A 12054-nucleotide genomic window follows, 5' to 3' on the forward strand; every position below is an offset into this window, starting at 1 on the left:
ATTCCTGAATTTCCAAGTGAGAGAATATAAAACTTCAGTAAAAAGGATCATGGACAGATTAAAAACCCTTGAAGCATACTAGACAGATTTTACAGGATTATAGGAAGCTGAAACAATTGTATGTGAAACTGCCTTAAGACCTAAGGACTTAAAAAGGTTTGTCTTTGTAAAAGTCACAGCCTGATGTGTGGACAGAAATTTTGGAGGGCGAGTGGCTTTATGGAGGTTCGTTTGTGTTTTAAATATGCTATTTGAAAGCCTCCAGAAAGCTTAGAACAGCACAGACTGATTCAATGCGCACTGTGAAGGTCTCAGCTGTTAGAAACACGTTATGCAGAGCAAACTATGGGCAGTATCTATCCAACCTAATAGCTCCTGGAAAGGAAATCTGAGCTGCTGTTTGCTGTAATGCCTTCCTGTGCCTGGAAGGTAAAGAAGGGATTTCTATATGAATGTCAGATGCGCCCATTTGAAGTAGCAGAACAAGTCAGTTTGCCAAGGCTGGGTGTTCATGGAAGGAACAGTTACATGGTGAGATGTATCCTCACCTGACTTTGAAAAGCAATTACCATGTTTAGCAGTATCCCCCAGACAAAGTCTCGGGGTAAAAAAGAGTGTAGACAAGAATGATGACTTAATTCAGAGTTTTTCAATGTATGGGGTTTGTTTTTTGGTGGGTTGTTTGTTTTTTGGGATTTTTGTTTGTTTGTTTTTTTGATGTTGGCATTTACCTAATAGAATAGAGATTTTAAAAAACCCCAAAACACTAGGTAATGAGTAAAAGTAACTTCCTTACATGTGCTGTAACCTCTTCAGTTATGAAAATAGCTTTCAAGTTCCAGATTATTTGTTCCTTTTCCCTTAACCTTGCTAATAAAGAATGTGTACTGGTAACACGTTTTTCCAGCTGGGGAAAAGGACTCTTCCTTTTATTTCCTGTGCATTTGCATATAATGATGAGTGCCTCTGTTTTGTTTGGAGAAGACACTTATGGCACCTTAACTTATTAATTTTTTTAAAGATACGGATATTTCTAAATCTTCTGGTTATGGTTTTTTTTCTCTTTATTGTGCTATGCCTTTTCTTGTAATGCATTTCATATTGCTTCCATCACTCCTTGATTTGTGTATTTCTTTCTCTCATTATGCTGTATTTTCTACTTCCCATTTTCACAAACAGCTGTGCTTTGCAATTTCTTCAAGACTTCTGTTGTCTTTAGCTGTTTCTTTATGCCTCTTTCAGATATGCTTTCACTCCTGAGCATTGCATGGGAATGTCAGAGATACCCTCTAAAGTTCAATGACTACAAGAAGATAAAAACTTGGCTTTAAATAAGAAGCCAACTCTATTCTTCTTGAAGTCCAAGAATAATAAATATGATGCTTTGCTTTGCATCCTCGTCCCTTGTGCCATCAGTCACTGCTGGTCTTTGCTGAAACTGAAGCATCTCTCTCTCCTGGTCCCTGAGCATCCTTTGGCATGTAGGAGGTAACTCTCTGTACTCTGGTTGTTACTTTACGTGAGTAACACAGCTTCATATGTGTAAGAAGTGGTGTAATTGGTCAGACTTGGCAGAGCTGTACAAGGTACAGAGAATGCTCCCACTTGCATGACCACCTCTTCTCTTTCACCATCTTCTTAGCTTGCTCTGACACTTGGAAACTGTGACCATTGCTGCTGGCACCTCTTCGAGATTTTGGGCTGATTTGTTCTGGAATAGAATAGGCATGGCAAAGAGGTGAGCAATTTCTCTCCTCTGTTTCTGTTGCTGCTGACAGCAATATAAAGCACTAATGCTGTGGAATCAAAGCAAAGCTGTTACTCGATATGGCCAAAAAGAGGAGTGTTTCTTGTCTACATTTCTATCTGAAAAATTTAGTTGCAAGGGAAATTTAATACAACAGTAATTATTTTTTCTCCTAATATTTTTTGGACTTTGAGCTTTTTGTACCACTTTAATGAACCATACAACCCACCCTGGATTTTGTAATCGCTTATGTTGTGCTCAGTACGGGCAGCTATAAGAAATACCCCTTAAATTTTATGCATATAATAAAGCACGTTCATCAACATGCTTCAGAATGTATTGAAATTTAAGCCAGACTTGGCTATGATACACAACGACCTCAAGGCAGAATTACTGAAGGTCATGCTGAGTTCCCTGTCACACGTGCAAAAACTTTCCATTATATTCTGAAATTTGTTTTAAGAGCTGTGTTGTGTGTATTCTGTCAGGATCACACTTGCTTTACAAGGCGGACCGAGTTCCACGTTCTCCCTCAGGCTTTCAAGTCGAGCCCGGGGCATGAAGGTCAAACGGGACAGCTTTGTCCCCTTCATCCTTACGGGTCCGTGCTGCTTTCGCCCCGTCAGCAAGCTCCCATAGGACACGACGAACTCTGGCACTCTCCGGAGCTGCGCTGGCTTTGGGCGGGAGCCCCAAGGGCACCTGCAGCCCAGGTACAGCCGGGGCGGTGTGGCGCAGGTAGGCGGGCCGGAGCTGGAACGGAGGGAGGAACAGCTCCGCGGCTCTGCCGTGCCCACCACGCCTCACCCCCATCCCGGGGCTGCGGCCGCGTCTCTCCCGCCGCCGCCAACTCCATCGCGGCACAGGCGCTGGGCTCCGCACGGCTGCACACACCGGGCGGGCTCGGAGGGGCGGCGGGCCCGGCCGGGCGCCGCCGCAGTAGGACGCTGCCGGCCTTGGACCGCCCTCCTTCCCTCCTCCCGCCCCTCCCTCCCGCCCTCCCGCCGCCGGCAGGGGAGGCCGGGCCGGCCGGGCCCACGTGCGCGGCGCCCGGGAGCCGGCGGAGCGGCGCTGCCATGTGTTTCCGCGGGCGAGCCGCCGGCCGCGGCACCGCCTGAGCGCCCCCCGCCCGCCATGCTGCGGGGCTCCGCGGGGCTCTGCGCGACGCGGCCGCCCCCTGTCCCCTCGCCGCCGCCTCCTCCTCCATGAGCGCCTCGGCGGCCCCCGTCAGGCTGATGCCCGGCGGGCACCCGGAGCAGGCGGCCGCCTGCGCCCCAGCCGCGGGCTCGGCGCCCGAGCGGGGCAGCCCCGCCGCCGCTGTGCCCGGCGGCCCCGCGCCCGCTGCCGCCCCGCTGTGCCCGGCGGCCGCCCCCGCGGGGACCCCGGTGCTGCGGGCGGCCGCTGCCGGGGTCCCGCGGCCGGTGGCGCCCAAGGGGCCGCCCACGGCCACCCTCCAGTTGCCGGCCAACCTGCAGCTGCCCCCAGGTGAGTGAGCGCTCCCGGGCTGCCCCAGCTGCGGGCACGTCCCGTGTCGCGATTTACCGGCATGTCGGGGGCCGGTGGGCAGGACGGAGCCCGCCGCGCTGCCCTTGCTGCTGGAGACGAGCCGTGGCGAAGGACGGGCAGGCTGGCGGGGTGACGATGGGGATGGTAGTGGCGGTGTGTGTTTCGGGCTGGTTGTCCGCCCCAAACTTCTGGGACCCAGCGTGCGCGCCTGCCTTGCCGGGCATCGGCAATGTGACTGGGCTCATCGGGTAGCGCTGGGGATGCTTACAGCCTGCTGCAGGATGGATCTGGAAGTCTCTGGATAAAGGCATCTTCTTACTTTGCTGGATAGCACGCAGAGCAGGAGAAGTAACCAAAAACTCGGCGGCCAAGTTACCCTTTTATGCGACTTGAAAAAGACTGCTGGAGGCTTTAGTGGAGCTTGGATGGAGGAGAGTACCTCGGGGAGGGCGGTGTGAGCGCGGGTCTGTGCCTACGGAGCGGCTCCGTCGGTCAGGACGCGGGTCGGGCTGCCCGCACTCCCCTCCGACCGCGCCGTCCCGCGGCAATTCCCGTGGCTGGCACAGCCAGGCTCTTCATGGAGCAAAATACTGCCGTGCCTGAGGAGGGCAGAGTTGAAAGTTCACTACGTGTTGCTCCTTGAAACGCTTTTTTTTTCCTATAAACCCTCTGTGGGAAGCGTAAGGGTTCGGAGAGATACCGCCCTTACAGGTGTGCTTCCTAGAGCAGCAGTGAAAATATTAACGGAGGAATTGCACAATGCTGATACAGATATCTTAATACTTTGGATTGCAACGGAGGATTAGCCAGGGCTTCCACCTGCACCTTCTCTTAAGCGGAAGAAGGTGCTGTTGGTTCTGAACATCCCACTTCTCCCCGTTGGGCTGTATTTAAATGTTTGGGGTTTTTTTTAAGTGACTTTGCTTCCACTGGTTTTGGTCTTGCTCTGTTGAGACCCCAAGATATGTAATGACTTTATTGCTATTTGATGCTATAATTGTTTCCTGCCAGGACAGTTCTGTTGGTGGAGCATCTGTTGCAATTACTTTAGGTTGGATATTGCTAAAAAGGATGACTGGCTTTACAGTAATTCCTGTGCTGGTAGTGCATATTTGCTTCTTTTTCCTTTCCTTTTTTTTTTTTTTTTTTTAATCCCAATGTCTTTATCAAAGGCATGCACCTCCCAAGGAAATATATAATGCTAATTAAAAAAAGTCTTTAGTCAGTCAGTTTCACTGTAGATTTCCCAGCACTCATGATGCTGTAATGTCTGGGTAGTCAGCAGTCAAGGATGAGTCTAAATCCTTGCCAGCTTTCCTCTGAAATGAGCCATGATGGAAATATATTAACTTCTTGTAGCAGGGCTTCCCAGGTATTCAGGTTTTGTATCTGACACTTTCGCTTTCTAGAATGTATTGACATTCAGTTAAACACCTTTCTGTGAATGCTCATACAAGTTGCCTGTGGTTTGGGAGCTACAAATTAACAAAACTTAAGGGTTTTTTGTAGTGGCTTAAGTTTGATTGCATCCAGGTATACTGCTGAATGTCATCTGACTTGTGGTAGGAGGCAGATGTCACAGAAGTAGTATTACCCCTCAATTGCATCAGCTTGTTTTCCTTGCTCTTGGGACAATGCAGTCTTTGTATCAGAAGTTCAGAAGTGATGGTACTCTGCAGCATTGTAAATTAAAATAACTATGGACTTCAGTGCCTCAGAAGAAACTAGATGTTGTCAGATTTCAAATAGATCAATGTTTCAGGAAGACTTGTCTATGTAATTGTTGCAAGGTTATATAAAAATGCATTCCATCTTGAAAGTGTTAGTGTTTTGTCTCTGTCTTCTAGGTGGATTCAATTTTTAATTAATAATAAAAAATGCAAGATGGATAGCATTAATGCTTCAAGTATTAGCAGCATTAAAAAAAAGAAAGTGGAATAAACCACCACTAGGCTTGAAAAGTTTTTATTTCAAAGAAACTGCCAAACCTAGCCAGGGTGAAATACAGAAGGGAGAAAGCACTTAGGTTTAAAATCATGGCATTCTGCTTTTGTGGCACCTGTTGAGAAAAATGCATACAGAAAACATCCTTCCCTTGAGTTTCAAAGGGAATTATTTGAGGTGGCTTTTTCTGAGGAAGGCTGGACAGCACTGCCCTTGCTGGTCATGATTAGTTACTCAAGAACTGCTTGTGGCCAGGAGTGGGCATTGCTTCCACAGTGCTGCAGTCTGGGGAAGGAAGGGCACCAGCAGAGCTGTGTGACTTGGAGTGCAGTGGAGGTCCATGGAAATCTGGGATTTACGCTCTTCTGTGTCTTCCATCCTCTACCTCCCTCTTGCTCAGAATAAAGCCAGGAGTTGGGAAAAGCAGATGACTACATAATGACTGACTCCTCCTCTGCCAAGTGCCTCTTTGAGTCTGGTTGCCCAGGGAAGATCACTGAGCTTTACAACTTCTCTTGTTCCTGAAGGACTCAGACTTGCTCATGAGTTACAAGGGTTTTTCATCACCTTCCTGTGATTTCCTCTACAAAGTGCTGGCTTTCAGCAGAGCAGTCAGAGCAGTGCTGCTGGTACCCAAGGCCATCCTCCTGCACCAGTCCATCCCTGGCTGACCACCACTGGAGGCTTTAGCACACAGCAGGACTCCAGCTGGTCTGACTTCAGGGTTTGGGTTTGGTCTTCTTGTGCCATCAGCTCTTAGACTGAATGGTTGGGCTGTGTCCTCCCAATGAAGGGAATGTCATGTACCAAAGGGACCTTTCCTCAGTTGCCCTCTTTGTTGACAAGAACAAGGCTAGCAGCATCTCAGAAGGCTTTGCACGTAGCAGTCTGCGTCTGCAGAGAGCAGAGCAGAATGGTGAGCGCTGTGCTGCTTCAGTCCTGAGCTCCGTGTGGCCTGTGCTGATGCGTACAAACCTGCAAAAGTCTCGTGTCATGGACCACCTGCTTAACAAGAAATTGTGTCCTTGGTAAACCTGAGCTTAATGGGGGGGAGAAATGGATGGGCTGTGCAATTAAACAGGAGGAAGTAATTGGGAAGGGGAAAGAGAAACAAGGGCTGTGACAAATGTCTATAGTTCACCTTAGTGTCTTTGGGCCCCACACTGATTCGGAGAAGTGGGGGGTAGAAAAAGAGCATAAAAACAACAAAAAGAATGCTGTTTCTTGGTTTTGTTTGCTTTTCTTGAACTTAGGTTTTTGTCACTTCTGTGTCTGTACTTTCAGTCTATCCCTGGAATGCTTGTTACGAGCAGGTGATGAATGGATAGTCAGTAGATAAACCTGCTTCTCTGCAGATGGGATGAAAAAGGACAGAACTGAACTGGATGGCAGGGATCCTCCACTGTTACCTTCAGTCTTCTTAGAGCAGGAAAACTCTGCAAACCTCACCTCATGCCACTGCTGCTGACTACAGGGCTGTGACAGCATCTGCCATCACTCTGCACTGTGGCATTGGCTGCCTCTGGTGTATTTCTGTTTCATGTTTTCCATTACTGCTAACACCAGTGGGCCTGAGCAAGCATGGTGTCACCAGAGAGAAGTTGCCCTGAGTGTGCTGTAATTTCACTAGTAATGTGGAGCAAGGCATGGCCTCCGTGTAAGGTTTCCTTTGCACCTGACTTGAGAGGGGAACAGCAGCAAGTACAGCTTCTTGGTTTCTGTTTGCAGCTCAGTTGTCTTTACTTGGATGTTTTGCCTGGTCTGTGGCAGGTTTTCCACTGCCTGCAGCTTATCTGGGCTGACAGATAAGCACTAACTTCAGAAAGCACAGCCACTGTTTGTGTCAGGTGGCTGGGTTGTGTGTGTGAAGCAGGCAGGCAGCATGGGTGGGTGGGGAGAACCAGCCTGGGTATTCCAAAACTGCAGTAGGATGGTACGGAGCCTGGTCTTGTCGAGTTTCTCTTAATTGTCTGTAGAACCTAAGGTAGGTAACCTGAAGAGGTAAGGGCTGATAAACATCTGGATGCTGCTGCCTTCTGCTTTCGAAGCTGATCTAGTATGTCTTGTGCAGAGTGCTGTGAATCTCCCTCATCATGTTCTAGTTGGTGTTTTTCAGTGTAAAACCATATGAGGAATTCAGTATTTTCCTGCTTGTATCTGGTTTGTTGCTTTATAATAGGAGGAAATGCTGATTTTAAAATACTTTTTAATTTATATAATGTTTGAGTAGGAGTAGGCTATCTAAAGATTTCTTATTTCAACAGACAGAAAACCGTAGAAATTCCTTTAAAGTATGCAGTTTCTGGATGTTAATAATCCCATGAAGTCTGAGCATACTACTTGTGCTTAGAGCAGTAGGAGCTAAATAATCGGTTCTTGTAACTTTTTGTATCCCAATAACATTTTCTGCTTAGCAGATTTCTGGGGATGGATTCTCTGCAGAGTTCTCTCTTCACTTTAGGTGACAGACAACTTTTTTTTTCCTGAGGAAGGACGAACAAAGCTATGGCGTGCTTGAAGAACTAAGTCAAACTTAGATAATAGTGAGGAAATGTCTTGTGTTGTAATCAGTTTAAATTTCAGCTGCACTGTAGGACTTGATTTTGCTTTCAGGACTGACTGTGTCTAGCAAAATAATGCCTTCATATGATCAAATGCACAGCCATGTGGGAATTAAGATTTAAATCTTGGCAGAAGATGTGAAGCTAATGTCTAGATTTATGGTTTTCCAACACACAGCAAAAAAAAATGCGTTCTGAATACTCAAGCACAGAAATATGATGCTCAGTAAAATTAATGTTAAATGCTGTTCAGGTTTTACAGTCAATGGGAGTGTATTGCAAAGAATTACAGCTACAGTTTGTTGAATAGTAGACTTTTTTTTTAATCCTTAGAAGACAGAGAACGTGAGCCTGACTTGTGTTGCTTTTGCAATATTTAAAGGACCTTTCAGCTTGTAGCAGTAAAAATAGCATCATCCACACACAAGTGACAGCTGGAAGAAGCATTAATTATGTTTCAGTATTCTTTTTCCCAAAGATGCTGATAAAATCTAGGTTAGTTCATGTGTTGTTATTTTGAGTAGGTTTTTGAAGTAATTTTAGAAACCAGGTATTTGTTATGCCACTTGATTGGAATCAATGCTGTGCCTAGTGGGTAGGATTGTATTTACAGATATATGTGTATACAAGTTTTGATGTAAATTGCCATGCTTCTGATAACTATCAAAGATGAATAATTAGTACTGCCCTAACCATTTAGACAAAAGCAGAAGGCAAATACTTCTTTCAGAGTTCTCTTTGCATGAAGCGACTTTTCTAAAAATTGATGATATCAGAAGAAAAGCAGGTATAATTTGCAAAGTGGAAAAGATCACCATAGATGTTTTAAAGTGTCTTACTATGCAAATTGTTTGGATTAAGGTCTGTTCTGCCATCTGGATCACCTCTAGAGCAAAGTCCACTAACAGATCTTTTCCACCAGTGTCTTGAGGAAATAGTCAGATTACAATTGAAGTGGGCTAAAAATAGCAATAGGTGGAAGATCCTTTTTGCTAATGAGTAAGTCTAAGGTCTGTTAAGGGTGGAGAATTGGTGAAGCTCAGTGATCTTACTGTGCTGTAACAACAGCCTGATGATATGGTAACACTTAATTTAATTCTTCGTGTTTGCAGACTTCTTTCAGTGCATGCTTCCAGTTTGGTGGAGGCAGAGGAGATGCTTTCATTAGTACTGCTGCTCCTAGGAGTTGCCTGGGAAATCAGAGTTCCTTGGGTGGATGTCCAGGCTGGATTAGCAACTGGGTGAAACAGCATGCCCTGGTTGGCACAGCACCTGAAGACTTTCCCTGGCAGCTTGCCCAGTGGCAGTTGCCTCCTAGCCCCAGCGGAGCCCTGGAAGCCAGGTCCAGCTGACTGATGGGTGGTGCATTACCAGGCAGTCTCAGTGGGGCAGCCAATGCTCTGCATTGAAGGGGGTTAGTGCAGTCAGAACACCTTTATACATGGCTCACATACTAGGCACTTGACGAATATCACACAGTTCTGCTGACAGTTTCCACAATATCTGTGTAGACAGAAGTTAATGCTTCCCATGAAAATTTTGCCGTCTTCTGCAATAATTTTGTTTGCTTCATCACACGTAGAGCAAGGTGCTGATCAGTGTTAAAATTCAGTGTTGATCCCTTGTTTGCAAGTGAAAAGTCGTCCAGCTGAGGAGTGAATTTGCACTTTTAGAAGAAATGAAGTGGAATTCAACTTTCTTCTGGTCCACAAGTGAGCAATGAGGAAACAAGGGTCCCATTGTAAAATCTAAATTAACTGACTTGATTCTTATTTAAGGGAGACAGAGATTTAAAGGGAACTGACCTTGTCCTTTCTTAGAACACTACCAAGACGCTAGTGATGTTTTCAGCAACTCTTGTTTTAAAGTTAAGATTTGTGGTTCAACATTTCAGCTTCAGATTTCCCCGTAACAGCTTTTGCAGAATGACTGTTCCAGAAATGGGAAGTGCAGGGTGTTGGCATAGCTTTTGGTCCTTAGAAAGCCATGTGCTGTATATATATGCCTGCAGTGTGCCAAGCATGTAACTTGCTATTTGAAGGGTTTCACTCCAGTAAATACTAGGAGTAAACACAAGAGGATGTGGTGTAGAGACTCAGTGCTTCTTTCTGTGCAGTAGGAATTGTCTTGAGAGTCAGGAAGTGTCACTTTGCTCCTTTGAGATACTATTTCACTGCCATCAGCTGAGAGCCCAGCAGATATTTGAGGCTCCTGTATGAGGAAATTTGTGTCCCGGAGAATGCTCAAGTCAGATCATCTTAGCTGTAGACAATCCTAGAACTGTCTGATGACTCAGATAGAAAGCAACCAAGCCTCAAGGTGCAAAGTTGGAAACCACAAAGATGCGATGGGGAAATGCTGATGGGAAATGATCCCAGTTGCTGAAAGGCGTGGCCCAAGGACAAGAGCTAGATGTTATCACAGTATCAAATGAGGCTCTGTCTTGTGGTACACAGCGTTGGCTGGGAATCCCTGATGCCTACACACAATAAAAACAGCACCCCCTTGGGATTCAAGTGTAATAAATACACTCTGAATCCAAATGGAAGTGGTAATGCCATCTTGTAACTAGGCCCAGAGGACCTATTGGTTGTTTACATCCCCTCCAAGTACCAATGCAATGTCCAGATTTTCTTTAGATGGTTGGCATGGACATCTGTTGCTTATTATTAAAGAAAAGGCTGACTACCCTTGTAACTGGTGCAGTTACTTTTGCTTAAAAGTTCTGCTAATACTGTAAAATTATGTGACTATAAATGTATCCTCAAGGAAAGAAGCTCAACCATATGTGCAGTTGAGGAGAACTCTTTTAACACTGAAATGTGGGCCTATATTCTGCGAAAAGGCATCAGAAAATGTGAAAACTATGGGGGCCTAGTTGCTAGACTGTTAAACAGATATTCATCTGGGCACCAAAATGCATTGATGAGCAACTAGTCTTCAACAGCTTGGATAAAACTTGTTGGTTGAGCAGTGTGTGAAACTTGGCTTCAGATTTTTGCAGTTTTAGCACTTTGTGTCTAGTTCCGGGAGAAAGGGAGGGAGAGGGGACTTTGTTTACACTCTTGAGAAAGACGTGTGTAGTCCATTATTCTGGACTGTTTTAAACAACAAGATATCGGAGTCTGCTCCATCCTGCCTAGAAGAGATAGCATCATCCCTTTCCTGGCTCCATGTGCTTGGAAAGCCTGTGTCTGTCCTGGGTGTCTCAGGAGCTGGTGCCCACTGTTAGCACTGAAAGGTGCTTAGCCAGAGGAAGGTTACTGGAGGCAGCAGCCTTTGCTGGGACTGTAAATCCTTTGAGCTGTTAGTGTGTACGTGGTGGTGGTTTAAAACACTGCTCACAGCATCCCACACAGTCTGGGAAGCATTAATGCCGGTGAAACTGTGCTGTCAGCTGGACAGTGATGTCTGTGAGGAAAGCTGATCACTGGCTTTGAAAAGGTGAGATGTCAGACATCAGCCCTGGAAGTTGTAGAGTCTGCATGAATCTGCAGTGCAGTTTGTGCAGTAGGCAGAGATGTCATCAACATCTTTAAAGAGCTTACAGGTGTAACATTGTGTTGTGTTTTATACAGACTGTGTTCTGCTGTAGCCTGAAAGAATATGGGGATTATGCCCTTTGAATTTTTCTCCTGACATGGAAATTAATGATTTCCATATCCATGGGCGAAACAAGGTGTCTTTCATTGGAATTCAAAATCTGACATTTCATTGTGACTCTGCAATATCTACATGCTAGTCACTGGTCCTGAGCCATTGCTATAAAGACCCATTAGTTTAGAAGCTTCCCTGGAACAAAGGAAAAGAGCACAGAGGGTGATTTCTGAGATATGTAATTATTTAGTTTGTGAAACAAAATGTGAATGGAATTAATTGGTTGAGGGCCTGGATGTGTGGTGAGTGATTCTGGTTACTGCAATAGCAGTGCTTGATTGCAGCGGTTGAGCATTGCTGAATTCTTCTTACATCAGCTAGAATCGACTTCTAAAGGCTGGAGTGATTTGTTGTATGGAGTAAAATGTTTTATGGGTGTAGTGTAGATGCTGAACAACTTACCTTGACCCCATATAGTGTAGATGAGCCCTCTGCCCTGCTTGTCTGGGAAATATGAGAGCAATCACAGGGGCTTTTCCCAAGAAAATCATAAAACAGGCAATCTTTGTGGCTTCACAAAAGATTTGTTGTCTGAAGTCAATTAAATTTAAGAATAGAAGTTAGAGATCATTATTGGGAGCCTGTGGTGAGGTAACTTGACGTAGACTCTAGATCATTGTTGTAGCTTCATTCCTAGAA

At 45.7% G+C, this 12054-nt stretch overlaps 1 protein-coding gene across 1 annotated transcript in view; it reads left to right on the forward strand.

Moving 5' to 3' along the window:
* Positions 1-2952: 2952 nt before the first annotated feature.
* The window catches only part of TAF4B (TATA-box binding protein associated factor 4b), a 72144-nt gene continuing 63042 nt past the window's right edge, over positions 2953-12054 (forward strand). Inside the window, exon 1 of the mRNA XM_033060474.1 lies at positions 2953-3232. Coding sequence (XP_032916365.1) covers positions 2953-3232 — 280 coding nt within the window. The remainder of the gene's footprint in view (positions 3233-12054) is intronic.

The sequence above is a fragment of the Catharus ustulatus genome, chromosome 1 (genome assembly GCF_009819885.2).
Source record: "Catharus ustulatus isolate bCatUst1 chromosome 1, bCatUst1.pri.v2, whole genome shotgun sequence".
Taxonomy (NCBI): Eukaryota; Metazoa; Chordata; class Aves; order Passeriformes; family Turdidae; genus Catharus; species Catharus ustulatus.